Source organism: Euphorbia lathyris, chromosome 2, assembly GCF_963576675.1.
Source record: "Euphorbia lathyris chromosome 2, ddEupLath1.1, whole genome shotgun sequence".
NCBI lineage: Eukaryota > Viridiplantae > Streptophyta > Magnoliopsida > Malpighiales > Euphorbiaceae > Euphorbia > Euphorbia lathyris.
Genome location: NC_088911.1, coordinates 109,020,177 through 109,038,712, shown reverse-complemented (window position 1 = coordinate 109,038,712; position 18,536 = coordinate 109,020,177). Strand labels below are relative to the sequence as shown.

Below are 18,536 nucleotides of genomic sequence, written 5' to 3'. Positions count from 1 at the left end.
CTTTAATTTTATCAAATTCGATAACTGGTTTTTAATTTTATATAATTGTTACTTGAAGAATTATTCACTAAAATTTAATAAAATCATTAAATACAAACTATAGTTTCATGTTCTCTGTTTTTTTTTTAAGTTATGTTGTTTATTTTTTGAATTTGGTTTCTGCGACTTTCATATTTTGTGACTGCAAACCAATTTTTTTTGAAACAGTAAAGGAGGAGAAGTTGTTGTAATTCCTAGCAGATTAGTTACTTATGTGTATCTATGATCTTCCTAATTTGAGTTCACTGGTTTGTATTTCATTCCGAATTTCCATGGAAAAATCAGCAGAAGCAGAGTTAATTGTTTCTAGTTCAGTTAAAATTTAAGCAACAAATGATGAAGAAATTAGCGTTTGTTTGGGAGTTTGGAGGATAACGGAGGTTAGAGTTAAATGAGGCAATAGAAAGGAAAGGAAAATGATGAAAATGATAAAAATGAAAGTTAAAAATTAACCTTGTTTGAGAATTTAATGAATGTAAATAATGTTAAAAGTTTAATTTCGTTTGAGAGTTTAAATATGGAGGGAAAAAAAAAGTTAAATTTACTCTGCAGAGATAATTTTTTTAATGAAGTTTACGTTACTTCCATTAACCCTCAATTTGGAAGTTAAAAGAAGTAGACATTTAACTTTCATTAACATTCATTTACTCTCCTAAAACAACTTCCAAACAAGGTTAACGTGATATTTAACCTTCCATTATCTCCATTAACTTCCTCCTAAACAAAGGATTAGTTAAATAATTGCAAGTTTGTCTTTCAAGTAAAATTTCAACAGTAGTTGTTTTGTTTCCCTGTCATGTAGTATTCTGATTGCCACATCGATAGCCAAAGGAGATTTTCCCTTTCTATTGAATTGCATTTTGTTGCTCACTGTACTATTTAGAGGTATGTTTACCTTTTCATGTTTAAATTTTGAGATGTCTTCATTTTTTTTTTTGTTGGTGTTAGTTTTTGCATTTATTATACTGCAATTCATTTAATTTTCAATTGATCTTTACATTAATTTTTATCATTTTATTGGTATCCTTATGTAATCAATTTTCACTGTTTTATCTAACTTATATAGATTATAGTTTTTATTTTTATATATTTTTTTTTGTACGAATAGATATAAAGTTTCACACAATATTATTTATTGAAATTGGAGACATATTGAAGAAAATAATTAAAGAGGTATTGAAACATTATACTTACAATGAAATTTATTTCAATTGTAAATTATGTTATGTTATTATTATCATTTTAAGTTCATTTCTCATTTTTTAATCATAGATTTAATATTAATATTATTATTATCTATACTATATATAATAGTGGAAGAAGGAAATTGATTTGGAGAGTTTTGAAAGCTTTTTTTATGAGTTGTCAAAATAATAACAATATACTATATATAATAGTGGAAGTAGAGAGAATTAATGAGGAGAGTTTTAGATACCTTTTTTATGAGTTGTCAAAATAATAACAAAGGAAAATTGAAAATACTATATCTAATATAATTTATATTTAATAAATATAAAAAAATAACTTACAAAACATCCCAATAGAAAAAATTTATATAACGACATAAAATATGTAAGGATCCATTCATTTAATTTTAATAAATAGCATATTTCAAAATAAAACTTTAATAAATAGCATTAAAACCAATATAACTGAAATTTTTTTATAACACATTTAAGTTTTCTTTGTAATAATTAACATAGTATTTAAATCTCTAAACCACTACATAAACAAAACAAATTTTAAAAAGAAATGCATGTTTATTTCAAATTTATGGATTTATCAAAGATTTTAAAAAGTATGAGAAAGAGAATTTTAAAGAGAGCTAGAATTTGGTGAAAAAGAAATCCGACAAAGTGTAGTAAATATTTTAAAATTGCAAAATTATATAGAAAAAATATTGTAAAAGAACGGAAAGAAATGACCATTGCAAACATTTCAACATGGACAATAGATTATAACTTCAACAATTTTCAAACACTATTATCAAGTAATTATAAAGGTGTGTTTGTTAATTTATTTACCATTTGTAAATTTAAGGCTTAATACATCATTTGCCCCCTGAACTTGTCCAAAAAGCTTGATTGGCCCCCTGAACTTTCAAAGTGTTCCAATAACCCCCTGAACTTGCATAAAATGTTCAGTTAGCCCCCTAAACTTGCGTAAAATGTAATCAATTGATCACTCGGTCGTAAAAAAGTAAGTTAAATGCGGAATATGTATTCCACGTATCTTAGAATGTTATTACATAATTTAAAAAATAGATTAAAAATGAAGTTATTGTTTGCTCAACTATACAACTTGTCTTCTCTAATATTAAAATTGTATACTCCGATTTTGGTCGTTTTACTTTTTTTTAAGACTCATGGAATACATCTTCCGCATTTAACATACTTTTTTACGACCGAGTGATTAATTGATTACATTTTACGCAAGTTTAGAGGGCTAACTGAACATTTTATGCAAGTTCAGGGGGCCAATCAAGCTTTTTGGACAAGTTCACGGGGCAAATGATGTATTAAGCCTAAATTTAAATTATTTTAAAATAAAATATTAATATTATTGTATGTAAATGATATAAAGTTAAAAAATATTAAAATGGTGAATTTCTGTATAAATTTTTTATCTAGTGTGCAATGCGTAGACACAATACTAGTTAAAAAATTAAAACGGAAACATAGACATGAGAGAAAGAATGAAAATTAGAAATGAGAGAAAATAATGAAAAGAAAAGAAAGAATGGAAGTGGCATGGGAACGACAGGAAAAGAGAACTTTGTGGTTAGAAGAAAGGATTAGACCAGTTGCTTTTACGGGGGGAAAAAATCTAGAGATTATTCACGAAATAAATTTAATTGAGTAAAAATAAAATAATCATAAAAAAAAATCTCTTACTCTTCATCTGATTACCCCTCGAGTATAGGATCTCCATTTATTAAAAAGAAACAAAAAAAAAAAATGTAAGAAGTATTATAAGACATCTAATTATTCGGATTATTCGGATTTTTTTTATTTAACTCTAATCTTTTATTTCTACAGCTCTAATCATGATAGACACTATGATTATTTTGTTTTTTTTTTCACCACTAGATTAATTTTTTATCTCATCGTCCAAAATAGTTATGTATCAACATCTTATCGAGTTAAAATAACATTATTCAGGATGATTTGGAATTGGAATTATATTCAGACTGTTCGAAATAAATAAAAAATTACAATTTTTTTATAACCATATCACACATTAACAAAACTGCTTTCAAACTAATAAAATTGGAAATTTCAAATAACACTTTGTTTACCAAACTTTAGAGTAATTTACACTCGTCCAACATAGGCCATAAACTTTGCATTTTAATAATATTACTACCTCTTTTAATGTTGATAAAATGTTGATAAATACAAATTTTAGAGTAATTTACACTGATCCAACATAGGCCATAAACTTTGCATTTTAATAATATTAGGCTTAATACATCATTTGCCTCCTGAACTTGTCCAAAAAGTTTGATTGACCCTTTGAACTTTCAAAGTGTTTCGATAGCCATCGGAACTTGCATAAAATGTTCAGTTAGCCCCCTGAATTTGTGTATAATGTAATCAAACGCTCATTCGGTCATAAAAAAAAAGTAAGTTAAATACGGAAGATTTATTTCACGAGTAGTAAAACGACCAAAATCGGAGTATACGGTTCTAATATTAGAGAAGACAATTTGTATATTTGAGCAAGCAATAACTTCCTTTTTAATATATTTTTTAATTATGTAATAACATTCTAAGATGCGTGGAATACATCTTCCACATTTAACTTACTTTTTTATGACCGAGTGATCACTTGATTACATTGTATACAAGTTCAGAGGTCTAACTAAACACTTTATGCAAGTTCAAGGGGCTAACTAAACATTTTATACAAGTTCAGGAGACCAATCAACTTTTTTGGACAAGTTCAAAAAGCAAATGATGTATTAAGCCATAATATTATTACCTCTTTTAATGTTGATAAGTAGCATGTAATGCCTTATGATATGATAGAGTTTGTGAAAATAATATTCTAAGAAATTAAATTTTTGATTTTCAGATCATTTAAATGTTGTTTGATAAAAAAAATGACTGCTTAGAAAGAGGAATATCAAAAATAGTGATTTAGAAAATAAAAAATGGTTGTTCTATGAAAATTGTAGTTCTAAACAATTTTAATTCTTAATTTTTACATTTTTAAAATCGTCATCACTCATTTAAACTTAATCAACTGTAAAAAGAGAATCATTATGTTAGTAAAATGCAAAATTGAAGAGCCATAATGTCCAGTTTGAAAGCTGCGGGGCCTAAATACAAAGTTCAAAGACCATGGGTGTAATTTACCCCAAATATTATATTCAAAAAAAGTTTATATATGACTCAATCCCACCAAAATCAAAATTATCAAAACAGCCTTTTGCCTTAGTATCCTTATGTTGCCTTATCTCCATCCATGCTTTAGATTCATGTTCTAAAATGCCTCATAAGAGAAATCAATTCTATCATATCAAATGATAATGAACGGTGAAAATATAAGCAAGATGATTCTCATTCTTTCATGATTTTACCATAAAAGATAATCCCTGATCCAACCGACCGACCATCTCAATCGAAAATTCGCTCGTCCCTACAACATGATATTGAGTGTTCTGTTTCGCAACCTTTATAACTTCTAATCTGTGTGAAGTTGCATTACAAAAGCACAATACAATGATCAAAGTTTCACAATTTACCAGAAACAAAATTATTCCTCTCACCTAAGAATGAACAGCACAGACCAAGAAATAAATACATACAAAAACTCTAAAAAGAGCCGCAGCAAATTACCCAATCTAGCAGCTTCAGCCGCTTTCTGTCACACTCTATAACTCCTAAAGCATGTCCAGTCCAGTCCACTACTCTACTCGTCCGTCACGCACCCATTGGAAGCTGACTGCACATTCTTGATGTACTGGAAATAAACAAGACAATAATATCAACAAATTATCTTCTTTTTTCGTGTTTTACAATCTGATTTCTGGATTCAAGCCGGGAAGGACTCTCAAAGAGAAACAAAACTCTCAACCATTGTTTTTGCCATAGACTAGGCTCGAACTTGAGGCCTTGCTTAAGGGGAAGAAGCTTTAAACTACTCCAACCAACAACTTATAGGTAATAAATTATTTTTAATGAAAAAAAGGGGTATTAAGAACTTTTTACCTTGTACAAAATTCCACGGTTAGCCTTATATGGAGGGGGAGTCCAATTCTTTCTTCGCTGTTCCATTTCCTCATCTGTCATTTGCAGGTCTATTCTCCTCTCTCTGACATCGATGTTAATCACGTCACCATTTCTAACAAGACCAATTGGACCCCCATCCTGAATATAAGAAGCACAAAATACTTAACAAATATTTCAAATGAAAAGCAATTTACTCGGAGCGTTTATGTATAAACACACATTTGAAGCAACATGTAGTTCCTATGAAATTTCATAGACAGGCTTTGTGAAAAAATAACCCATACTTAGATGCATTTGGAACACAAACTTCCTAGAACAAAACAGTAAATAATGCAATTCTGATAACAGATTCAAATAAGCCAGATGGTGTCCCCATAAACCTGATGCAGTATCGTCTCAGCGGCGTGCTAAAACAATTTACTTTTCACCATTTTAGATAAAATGTAATATAACCAGCAACAAAGGCATAGAAACCTGCTCCGCGCGATAATATAAAATACACAAGGCAACAAAATTTCATAACAAGTTATGGAAAAAGAGACACCTGTGCTTCAGGGCATACGTGACCAACAACAAATCCATGTGAACCTCCTGAAAACCTACCATCTGTCAACAATGCACAATCCTGCAATATCCCACCAAAATAACCAGATGAAATCAACATTTAAAACAGAAAATGCAGATACAAGATATCTACATCACATACAAAGGAAATACATTTGGCTGCAAAAGCCTACTTGTGCTCAAATAAATGTCAACTTTTCAGATTAATGCATTCAGAAAAACAAAAGAGGATCATTTGTTATGATTCGCAAAGAATCGGGTCCCTTTCCCACTTAAAAAAACACAAATATTTTGTGACTGCAAGCAATTTTTGACAGAAGAAGATCAGAAATCAGAAAGAAAATAGAATTAATATAGCCATACCTTCCCCAGACCAGCTCCCATGATTGCACTTGTTGGGGTTAGCATTTCAGGCATGCCTGGTCCTCCCTTGGGCCCCTCTCCTCTAATAACAACTACTTTTCCCTATAGTAGAACATATATGGGGAAAAAAAAAAACTTGATGTCAAAATTCCATGTGTGATTACAAAATCTTGTAGCCACAGAAACACTAACATGAATAAGAGTTAGAACTTATACAAAATATCTTAAAACACCCTTAACAACTATTAACTGCAGATAATTGATGCTTTTCACACACTAACTAAACTTCTTTTGGCTTTCATGCTGTTGACCAGTATCAACAGAGCTGGAAGATGTAACTGAAAGTGCTCTAGAATGAAGCACCGATATTTCTAAGAGGTCAACGTACACATATCCGATACTCCAACGACGGGGATACAGCGGGATACAGCTAGGAAGTATCCCCTTTTTTTCTTTTTCTTTTTTAATTAGAGGATACACGGGGATACGCCGAGGATACTTCAGGTATACTTTTCATAATTAATTAGTTAAAAATTGTAGGGTTTTTTTTAAAATATAAGGATTATATAACAAATTAAATAAAGCAATATCAACCTAACACTCATTAACAAATTTAAAAACTTTAAAAATATAAGGATTATATGACTTGTTAGTTAATATTATAGATGTTATTTGTGGTTTTATAATGACTTATGTTTGTCATTTGTGGTTTTATAATGACTTTATGAATGTGATTTGTGGTTTATATATTTATGTATCTTTTAAATTTTTCATTATAAATGATATATATTATTAATTATATATAAAATTTGCGGTACCCATATCTCATATTTTTTAGAAATGCCGTTTGCCGTACCCGTATCAGTGCTTCATAGTCTAGAACTAATTTATAGAAGGTTTGCTCTAAAAGATACTTGCTTCATGTGCCGTTTAGATCAACTACAAAAATGCAGAACTAAATATCAAATGCCTATTTCTCAAGTCATGCCTAGCAAGCAATTTCACCCTGTCTCACCAAAAGCAAATTAACAATAGTGCCGGTCCAGATCCCTCTGATACTGCAGGAGGACCATTAGATAAGAGCTTTCAGCCAAGATTGAAAATAGAGGATAACCAGCAATTGAAATCCCCAGAAAGTAGAGTTGAGTCCATCACAAACTTCTCAATGACAAAGTAAGGACGAGTAAAGATTTCCTAATAATAACTAACTAATTTTTCAAAGTGATCTAAGTAACCCAGATTAGTTTTAATAGAACCAAAGGAAAACTTCAAATCTATAAGTTCCTGTTACTTTCTGAAAACTAAAATGCCAAACACAACAGGAGATAACAATAAAGAACAGAGAATATGGAGAATAAGAGGCAGTTTATTGATTGATTGGAGCCAAATATGACCAAAACATCAGAAATACACCAATGCAAAGATACTCAGCCAAGCCAAAGAAAAAGGATAATCAGCAGAGAAAAGATCTCAGCTGCCCAAGCTCTAAGTTGAAAGAATAACAGAGAAATCACATCATGACCTCTACCAGCTGCCGCTGTACCATATATAACTGATTCACACTAATCCCATGATGTAACTAGCTTCTATCCTCACTATGAGCCACATGTCCTTTATTCTGCTTTCTTGAATAGACCCAAGGCCTGACCCTTTTACTCTAATTCTCTATCACTTTCCCAAAAGTACAGCCTTATGCTTCAATAGCAATTGCATACAAGAGTGAACAAATACAAGTACGCAGTCATTCTTAAAACAATGTTCAACACTCTTTGAAGGCCTTCCAAAATTTTGGGCCTGACTTTCAAATTTTGCAGAACTGGTGACTCTAATGGGATAAAAGGCACAGCATGCATCAACGGTCACTTATATGCTTACCTTAAAACTCATAGGATCTTCAGATATAGCTGCAAGCATAGTATCCTCTCCTTCGAAGACAAGTGCAGGACCTGGAGAACAATGTCATATCATTCCACCTCCCAATAGAATATAGGATAGGTGCAAAAGAGCAGAAAATAGTACCAGAGAAATATAGTCCTTCTTTTCCAGTAATTTTTGCCACAGAACCTTCTGGTGCAAGATTTCCACGTAATATTTGTATGTGACCTGTTTTCTTGATCGGATTTTGCAATGACCTTATTATGTCCTGCATAATAGAAGTGTTTCAAGAAAGAAATTATTTTCTCCCACAATACAAAATTTCCGCAACAAAAGAATGAGATTAAAAGGATGTCACTGGACCTGCCCCTCAGCCAAAGGTGGGCAATTTTGCACATTTTCAGCTAATGTCTTCCCCGTCACTGGAGAGGACATGTATCAAATTAATGTTAAAAGTATAGCATGAGAAATTGCTAACAGAAACTTTTGATTCACGCAAAAGGATGTTCATAGAATTCATCGTACCAGTCAAACAATCCCCATCCACAAAACCATGCTCTAAAAGATAACGAAGTACAGCGGGTGTTCCTCCAATCTATACGAGATTTATTTGTAAGAAAATCAAGAAAGGGATTTGGATAACTCTGGTGCAAGACAATTTATTATGTTGATAACACTAAATAATAATAAAAATAATATTTTTTTAAAGAAGCACCTTATGCACGTCCTCCATCACATATTTGCCACTAGGCTTTAGATCTGCAAGGAACGGGACCTCATCACTGACCTTTTGGAAATCATCAAGAGTTAAGTCCAGTCCAACAGACCTGCCAGCACATCATCAGCACCAATATGAAGAAGTAATAACTAGTAATCAATGGGAAATTTTTTTTATGTACCTGGCAATTGCAATTAAATGCAACACGGCATTGGTGGACCCACCTAATGCCATGACAGTAACCATTGCATTACGTAGTGACTGACGAGTGATTATATCTCTTGGTTTCAAGTCCATTTTTAACAATTCTAGAAGATATTTCCCAGCCAAACGGCACTCGTCCAATTTCAATTGGTCTTCAGCAGGTATTGAAGAGCTGCAAGCAAAAACAAATAAATAGCATAAGAAATTGTTATCAAATAAAGATCTAAATGATTCAGCAACAACTTGCAGACCTGTAAGGAAGGGACATTCCCATAGCCTCAATCGCAGAAGCCATAGTGTTAGCTGTATACATCCCACCACAAGCACCTGCCCCAGGGCAAGAGTTGCGGACCACATTTTTCCTGTCATCATCACTTATAGAGCCACTAACATATTCTCCATAAACCTATGACAAGGAGTAAATTAAAAATGAAAGAAAAGGATTATTCACAGGAAAAGGGAAAATAAACAGATGAAACTTGTTGCTTCTTGAATAAAATTTATTGGCATTTTGGATTAAGCTTATTCATATTGATATTACTCGGATTCCGATAAGAATATCAGAAACAAGCTACTGAACTTTTCCAGTTTCTAAGAAATCAAAGTGTTTAAGCATCATTCTCATGTTCTAACTCCTAGCGTAAAGCAAAAGGCAAACAAGCAAAGTAACTAGGATATCTTTTTTTTTTATAAAGTTGTGCGCAATGCACTTACATTAAACAAAGAAAATTACATTAAAGACAAGGAAAACCCCCGACCCACCCCACCCCATGTGATTTGAACCCATGACTTCTACAGTCATAGGTAAGCTCTCAACCAATAGGCTAAGAGCTTCACCACAAAGTAACTAGGATATCAATTATGCTAAAAGTATATTGATTGTGAAACCATAAATAAGTTGACAATCCCACACATATCAAATTTATACAATAATAATAGCTATTTCTGGACAGATATACTGAGATGCATAGCTATATTCTCATACCAAGCACACTTTCAGCCCCCAAATATGAAAAATTATGAACTACGTTAATGGACAAATATATGAAGCTGTCTGTGCATTAATTTATTGAATAAAAATTCAACAATTCAGTGTCTATCATGTGACTGGAGCCCTTATAAAGATTATAAAGATAACAAGTGAGTGAGGGTACAGTTCACACAGTAAATGGACTTAAAATCTAACCAGATGCAATCAGCATGGACAAGTAAATCAAAACAGAATTGGTGCACAAACCTGAAAGGCAGATACGATATCGTATGTATGACCATTAAAATGACCAGGCTGCAAAACAAAATGTGGAGAAGTACATAAGTTACCAGTTAGGGTGGAACATATTCAAAATACATCTAAACCTTACTAGAAAGTTTGATGGGGATAAAGAAGTAGATTGGCTTTCTGATGAATGTTTAAAAGGGTATTCACGTAATCCAATTAGAATCATAAGTTGAATTTAAACACATTAGGACTTTCAGTTTGGGAGGAAAGCAAAATATCCCACACCTTTATAGTTCCGCCATAAACCATAATGCTAGGTCGGTTGAGCCTCCCCATTGCCATAATTGTACCTGGCATCTACAAGAATCAAAAGAAGCAAATTCAAAGCAATTGCATAATTTTGGGAAACAAACTCTTCAACATTAAACTAATATACCAGAACTGAATGCAATATATAACATGTTTTCCCATAACATTAAAAAATAACTCCTGAACAACAATGCATTATGACATATACAGAAATATACAATCCCACAAACACCTACACTAAACAAACTAAAAGATGTTCCAAAGGCAAAGAAATCAACTTGATTCTTGCACCAGTGACAAGAGATAAGACTTCAAAAATCCTCTAGCAAGAAGAAACACTCAGAAGACTATATCTTCAAAACATAAAACAGACTAAAAAATTCTAATCAGAACCCAAGAGAAGAAGGAAGCCAGAAAAACTCAGAATCCAGGCATAGTTGTTAACAAACTTTGGAACGCAACGCAATAAATAATTATTTACTAGATGGCTGAAATACTCGAGAAGAAAAATAGTAACTTTAGCATAGAAAATTAAGCATTCGACGGCGCCGAATAAAGAGCTTCAACATCACTAGCGCGCAATCAACATTTAAAGGTCGTAAATACCTACCAAAGTAACTCAAATACACAGCTTATTTAATTCAAAATGCCCAAATTGAAACTAAACCAGAGGAAAAGCACTTACATTCTTATCACAGCCAGGAATGGAGATATTACCGTCGTACCACTGAGCACTCATGACAGTCTCAATACTATCAGCAATCAAATCCCTACTTTGCAAGCTATAACACATCCCTCTAGTCCCCATAGAGATAGCATCACTAACACCAATTGTGTTGAACCTGAATCCAACCATTCCTGCCTCTTGCACTCCTTGCTTAACAGCCTCCGATAACTTCAGCAAGTGCATATTGCAGGTGTTCCCTTCATACCAGACTGAAGATATACCTACCTGAGGCTTACTCATGTCTTCATCTGAAAGCCCCACGCCATGGAGGATTGCTTGGGAACCACCCTGGGATTTGGGCTCGGTCACTCGAGAACTGTATTTGTTCAATTTATGGGCTACGGCGGAGGCTGCTGACGGAGGCTCTGATGTTACAACAGCCGGGGATTGGGCGAAAACGCGGAGGGAGGAGGGGCGTGCTGGGAAGTGAATGAGAGTAAGAGGAGCGTGGAAAGTGGCGGTGGGGTTGGTTGGGGTGGCGCGTGGAGAAAGAAATGTTGATTGCATGGTGGCGCGTACGATGATTGTAGTTTGGAAACGGAAGAAATGGGGAGGAAGATAAATCGGAAAGGGAAGGGAAAATGTAGGAAGAAATAACCGTAGGGGAGGTGCACCGTGCACGTCACCGTCATTGTTCAGCTAGTGTTGTTTGACTTTCTCGTTTTTGTTTTTACCTCCTTTTAGGGTTTTAGGGTTTTCTTTTCTTTGGCATAAAACCTATTTGGGCCCTAAACTATGAAGGCAAAACCAATTAAACCCCCATTCTACAAAAAAAAAATAAGCAAAGGGTCCCTATACTATATTTAGATGGTTAATCAACCCCTCTCTTAACTTCTCTTCCTTCTTCTCTCTTGTTTCTTCACCAGAACAATTTTAGAAGATGATGCATATTGTTATTCGATTTTTAGATTCGAATTGGGGAAAATAGAGAAAGTCTAGGATTCAATTTTTGCATACTCTTTTCAGTTGGCAATTGAGAGTTTCTTTAATCTCAGCTTCAGAATTTTACAAGGTTTGGTGGATTTTGAAGTGATAAATTAAAATAATTGATTGAAAACCATGGATATTTTGCTGAAAATCAATAACAAGCTTGAATGTTTTTCCATATCTTCATGGGTTGTCAGATAAAGCAATGGATGTATTAAGACTAGTTGTATGTTCAATTGAACTTTCTCTTAAATTTAGCTAATAATTATAGTGTTTGGATGGATGAATTTGAAACCATGATTTGCTTGATTGATTTGATAGAACTTGGTCCGGTGTTGTTGCCTACATTGTAAATGTAGCTTATTTTTTTCTGTTTTTCTCTGCAAAACCGTTCCGGCAGGTCAAGACGGTGGAGAAGCAATAAAGAAGAAGGGATAGCAGTTAAGAGAGGGAGTTGATTAACCATCCAACAAATAGTATAGGAATCATTTTGCTGATTTGAATAGAATGAGGGGCTGATTGGTTTTTACTCTATAGTTCAGGACCCAATTAGGCTTTATGTCTTTTTTTAAAGAGATAATCAGCAAGAAGAGAGATTCTTTAAAATTACATAGGAAATGATAACAAAAAAGGATTAACATTGGATGAAGCACGTCTAGCAACAAAGTGAGTTACTTCATTCGCTAATCTAGAGATAAACAAGACTGAGCAGTCTGGAGACTCGACAAGAAAGGCTTTACAGCCATTGATGATGCTACCAATTTTGGTGAGGTTCGGTCGACTTGAGGACAAACTATCCACTACAATCTTTACATCCATTTCAAACTCGAGACTTTAATGAGGTTAAGCGAGATGATCCACTGGATATTTCTTCGAAGAGTTAGAACTTCGACCATTTTAGCATCAAAACTATCATTCACAACCCAACTACCACATCCCTTAAAAATGTCATTTTCATTACAGATTACTGCACCTAACCTGCAAGATTTATCACTCTGAAAAGTTGCCCCGTCAATGTTGTATTGTCGAACTCAGGCTTTGGTTTGTTCCAGCAGAGTCGATTAGGAGAAGCATCAGGTTGAACTAGAGCAGTCACATGTCGACAGTCCTTCCATTCGCTAACCCGCTATCTTGTAGCTTGCAACACATCAGTTGGCGTTAGTTTCTTCTCATTCTAGATGGTGTTATTCTGCTTCTAACTCATGCGTGTTGAAACACGATTTTCTACATAGTTTTTGAATGTGACAAAAATTAATAAATCAGAATCCCAATAAACAAACTAAGGCTAAAAATGATTTGTATTTACTAATCTTGTGCGTTGAGTGTTTTTTTATCTAAGTCATAATAAAGAAAAACAGAAGTGGCTTGAGAAACATTGAAGGCTTATTTTGTACCGGAGGACCACATCACCAAACAAAGCTTAATCATTGATTCGGAAGACCTTATTTGCTTCCGGAGTCCACAAGTTAAAAGAAATCAACAGTTGGCATGCTTATTCCCAATGTTTGATCCAAAAGATAAATGACACAGTGGGCACGTCAGATCAACGTACCTATGCTATAGCAGCAGAAAGGCGCCATAATTACACGGCCCAAGACTGAAGTTGTGGACGTGTGGCAGACCTTTTCACCTACTAGACAAAAGGGTGTCAGGAGCAAATGGGACAACCTCCGTTCTATCAAAACGATAACTTCAAGTTCAAACAGATCTTTTGATTTCAACTGCCTATAAATAGAAACTTGTAAGGTTCACTTCAATTCGACGAAATCCAAAAGCTCTCAAGCAAAATCAATCTTCAAAAGCAATATTCAAACACTCAAGCATTGTTCTTACTTTAGTTCGTCCAAGGATATTGATTAGATCTTCATTGTATTTCTTGTAAAAAAAAATCCATTGTTCATAATATTTTTTTCGGAAGCTCTGTTGCTTAGTTATAGGCAAGCAATAGAAGTATAGATAGTTGAGTGATTGTAAAGGAGGGTACTTTACAGAGGCTCTGTCTATTTTGTATAAGGTTTGTGCTCTACCTCTGAAAGAGTGCTATAATGGATTAAAGCCGGAAGAAGGTATTCTGGGGACTGGACATAGGCTGGAGGCCGAACTAGGATAAATCTACTGAGTAACTATTTTCTAAACTTTGACCTACTGCTTCTGATTACTTACATGTCACAATTGTCATTGCATAAAGATTCCTATTTATTTCTGTTCCACCACTTACTACTTAAGCAGTGCATTATATTTCTTCAATTGTTAAAGCTTAACATTTGGTTCGGAACGTCATAATTGTAATCAGAATCGTAAAGATAGTCAAGTTTTTCTGTCTACCTTAAGGAAGTCTCTGATTCCAATTATTGTGCATTCTTGAGTCTTGTGTTAACAAAGTGTGAATTTATAAAACACCAAAATTACCTATTAGTTTCATTCACCCCCTTTGGAACTAATACTGTCTTACAAGGGACCAACAATGTGAACTAACATGTTGGCAGTGATATAGTAACTAGTCCACTGCATCCGTAAAATGGCCCTCCGGATAGCGCATGCCACCAGTATAAAAATAAACCTTGTGGTTTGACCGATTTTCAAGTACAATCTCTATGGTTTAAAAGTTAACAAACGGATATCATGTGGTTCATTCCGTTAGTGTTATCGATTTTCTGATGAATGATCCTTGGATAATCTTCCGGTAACCTAAAAACCATAATAGACGTCAGAAAAGGGGCCAGAATTTCGGCGAACCCTCTCTGATGCTAAAGTCAGTGATATTATGGATAATATCAAACTAACGTAATTAGAGAAAATGGAATTCTGATAAGCCAAGTTAAGAGATACCTGAGGTCTTGGAATGCCTCTGCTATTTATAGATAAATTGAGATGCACTTGGACACGTGGCAACTTATGATAGGTCTTTGGACCCTATCTTTGCGTGCCAATGTATTCCTGAAAGTGAGGAGCGTGTGTTTGGAATACAGCATGGTAATTGGTCCATGTGTCCCAAAACACTCCTCCGAAAACAGCCTTCGTCTATTCTAAAATGCCCAAAGCTTTGACCTTGGTCAAGTTTCGGCCAAGACTAACCATCATAAAGTCCTGAATGGGACAAGGCCCATCTGATTTATTGATTTAAAATTCGATTCTGTTTTTCGTATATTACATATATGGAAATGAAAAACAAATTTTAAACACGAGTAGTTTAGATGTATTATGAAGTGGGTTGAGCAACATTCTAGAGTCAATTTGAATCATTTTGGCATTTATGTTTTTTGTGTACATCTAGACCCGTCCCTGAGCATGGGCAGGAGGGGCGTCTGCCCAGGACCCAATGATGAGAAGGGTCCCAATTATAGTAATATATTAGTAGTATCTATTAAATTATATTTGATTAAATTCAAAAAAATTATAGTTGGTTAAAAACGTTGGCATTAGATTCTTTCCAAATTAGTTTTTCCAAATAAAAAACGTTGACATTAGTTATTAAATAGTCTTTCTAAATTCCCTAATTTATCTCGGATTCTTTCCAAATTTCCTAATAAAAACTTCGGGCATCAATTCCTTAATTTCTCTCAAAGTATTTCTATAATTATCTTTCCCACCTATCAATCCCAACAAAAATTTATAATTTCTCTCTCCCTTTTTTAATCACACTCCAATCCCAAAGAATATTAAACAGTAATATTATCCTACATCCTCGGTTCATTTTCTCAATTCATCAACTATATAATCAATTTTGTTTTCTAATCACCTCATTGTGAAACTTTCAATTACTAATAGCCTTTTTCGTTGTCTTTGTGAAACTCTATCAGATTTTGATTTACTCGATCTTCAAAAGCAATTTGGGAAAAACGTATCAAAATCTTCAAATTTCAAGAACTTAACCTCGTTAAATGATGTGATTTTCAAATTTGGTTTTTCATTTTTATGTTATCATGCTTTGTATCGTAAAGAGCATAAAATTTATTAGAACTATTTCATAATTTATTAAATTTAAGAAATTTACTTCTAGAAATGCTCATAGACATCATTTTGTATATAAAAAATTGGATACTTAAAGCAATATAAAATGTTTTTATTAGATATTTTGTTAAATGTAACAAGAAAAATGTCATTTTTGAATAATTTTCTTTTATACAATTTACTTTTCTATTTTTTTATTCAATTTATTTATTAGGGCCTCATTTGGTAATTCACCTCCGGGCCTCTAAAATCTCAGGATCGGCCATGTGTACATCATATGTACACAATATTATTTATTTGTTAATATTTTAATTTGCGTATATAATATGTACACGAGAAAAATTTGGTCTCTCCTTTTGGAGTGTTTAACGTCTTCTCTCCTGAGAAGTTAGCTGTACAACTCCGTTGGCCACCCCAAATCCCGTTAGCCGCCCAAACTCTTCCACCGTCCACCACCACAATACCCCCTCATCCTCCATCATCCTCGAACCCAGCTTACTCAAGGTCATTAATCGCAATTCGAATCATCCTCCAAACACCCAACTCAATCAAGATTCTTTCAACCCCAAGATAATCGCAAATCGCCTCTCTCGCCGCCTCCCCCATACATCCAAATTTCAATTGCGATCCCTATCATAACTCCCAAAACACTGGAATTCCCCTAAGATTCAGCCTATGGAGAAAAATAAAGGCCTGGCTGAAGAATACGCAAAACTGTGTTTACACAGTGTCGACGAAGGAATCGAAATTCCGGATGAAGGCCTTCTCATTAACCCTGAACAACAGTCTTTCTTTGTGGTTGGCCAGTTTCTTGCAATCAAGACTACCCAGTTTGAGTCTATGAAGACGACCCTCGCGGTAATTTGGCAACCTGTTAAAGGCGTAACGATAACAGAAACTGACATGGATGGTAGATATCTCTTTCAGTTCTTCCACGAATTGGATATGAAAAGGGTTCTCAATGACGGTCCGTGGACCTTTAATCAGAATCTTTTAATTGTTAAAGAGCTGGGGATTTCTGAACAGGTGCTTCACCCAACCCTCACTGACCTTATCATATGGATACAGGTATCCGACCTTCCTATCGGATTTCAGACGGAAGCTGTTTGTAAAGCCATTGGTAACCAACTGGGTCAATTTATTGAAGCGGACCCAAAGAACTTCACAGGGATTCGAAGGAATTTTCTCCGTATAAAGGTAATGATTGATGTACGAAACCCTCTCAAAACTGGTCAGAAACTGAAAAGAAGCGGGGGGGATTGGCTTTGGGTAAATATCAGGTACGAACGTTTACCACAATTCTGCTTCTTTTGTGGAATAATTGGGCATGCGGATAAATTTTGTCCCAAGCTGTTCAATTGCCCTTCTATTTCGTCGGAGAGGAAATTTGGAAGTTGGTTAAGGGCTTCAATTCGCAAAATTGGGGTTCAACATGGGAAGGAATGGTTACGAGATCCTTCTGATAAGGATGATGATTGCAGGTTTGAAAAAGTTCAACATCACGAAAGCACAGGGGAGACTACTGGTGGTGTTGAAAGTTCTAGGGGAAGATCAGCTGCCGAGAATAAGGATCGACTGGTAGGAATCAATCGAGACCTACAATTAATTGAACCTGGGATTAAACTGACCAACACTGATGATGTACTTATCCTTGACCCGAAAAGACAGAGAACGTCTACGGAATCTATGGAGTATGAGCAGAATTTCACTGAGCAAGTAATTTACAGAGAAGAGGCGAGACCTGGCATTCAGGTCCGCCCGAAGCAATGAGTCTCCTAAGCTGGAACTGTCGGGGATTGGGCAACCCTCGCACAGTAAACGTCCTGTGGGACTTGGTTCGTGTCCATAAGCCTTCGGTTGTCTTTCTCATGGAAACTATGATTAAGGAGACGAAGGTTCAATCGGTTTGCAGAAAATTAGGTTTTGAAAATTATCATATTGTGGATGGAATTGGACATGGGGGAGGAATTTCACTCTTATGGCGTAATAGTATCACCATCAATATCTTGGCTGACAGCCCAAATTTCATTGATTCAATTGTGCTTTTATCCAGTTCCCAATCATGGCATTTAACCTGCTTCTATGGTTACCCCGAGCGCAACCGTAGAAGAGATTCTTGGCAGCTACTTCATTCTCTCAACAAGGTCGACGGTCAAGCATGGTGTTTCATCGGTGATTTCAATGATCCAAGGAGTGCACAAGATAAGAGAGGAGGTCCGCCTCGAGCAAATTGGCTTATGGAAGGATTCCAATCAGCTCTAGAGGATTGCGAGTTGGTCTGTCTCCCTATGAAAGGACATCAGTATACATGGGAATCGGGCAGAGGTACAGATCGATGGATTGAGGAGAGGCTGGACCGAGCGGTGGCCAATTCAAGCTGGAAACAGATGTTCGGACAATCAG

At 34.6% G+C, this 18,536-nt stretch overlaps 1 protein-coding gene across 1 annotated transcript; it reads right to left on the bottom strand.

Annotated features, from left to right (window-relative positions):
- Positions 1–4,598: 4,598 nt before the first annotated feature.
- LOC136219401 (dihydroxy-acid dehydratase, chloroplastic) lies at positions 4,599–11,836 on the bottom strand. Its single transcript, XM_066006794.1, has 14 exons — positions 11,214–11,836; positions 10,505–10,576; positions 10,238–10,285; positions 9,252–9,406; positions 8,978–9,172; positions 8,794–8,905; positions 8,604–8,673; positions 8,442–8,500; positions 8,223–8,346; positions 8,079–8,149; positions 6,204–6,305; positions 5,821–5,901; positions 5,256–5,414; positions 4,599–5,007 (listed from the first exon to the last, which is right to left on the bottom strand). Exons 1-14 carry the CDS (start codon positions 11,760–11,762, stop codon positions 4,957–4,959), a joined length of 1,848 nt encoding a protein of 615 aa, XP_065862866.1. The 5' UTR covers positions 11,763–11,836; the 3' UTR covers positions 4,599–4,956.
- Positions 11,837–18,536: the final 6,700 nt, after the last annotated feature.

Excerpts from the sequence above, each read along its gene's own strand:
- LOC136219401 (XM_066006794.1), bottom strand. The coding sequence starts at position 11,762 with ATGCAATCAACATTTCTTTCTCCACGCGCCACCCCAACCAACCCCACC. Across the intron at positions 8,906-8,977 it reads CATTTAATTGCAATTGCCAG|GTCTGTTGGACTGGACTTAA; the intron begins GTACATAAAAAA and ends ATGTGCTGGCAG. Across the intron at positions 8,501-8,603 it reads GGATGGGGATTGTTTGACTG|TGACGGGGAAGACATTAGCT; the intron begins GTACGATGAATT and ends TGTCCTCTCCAG.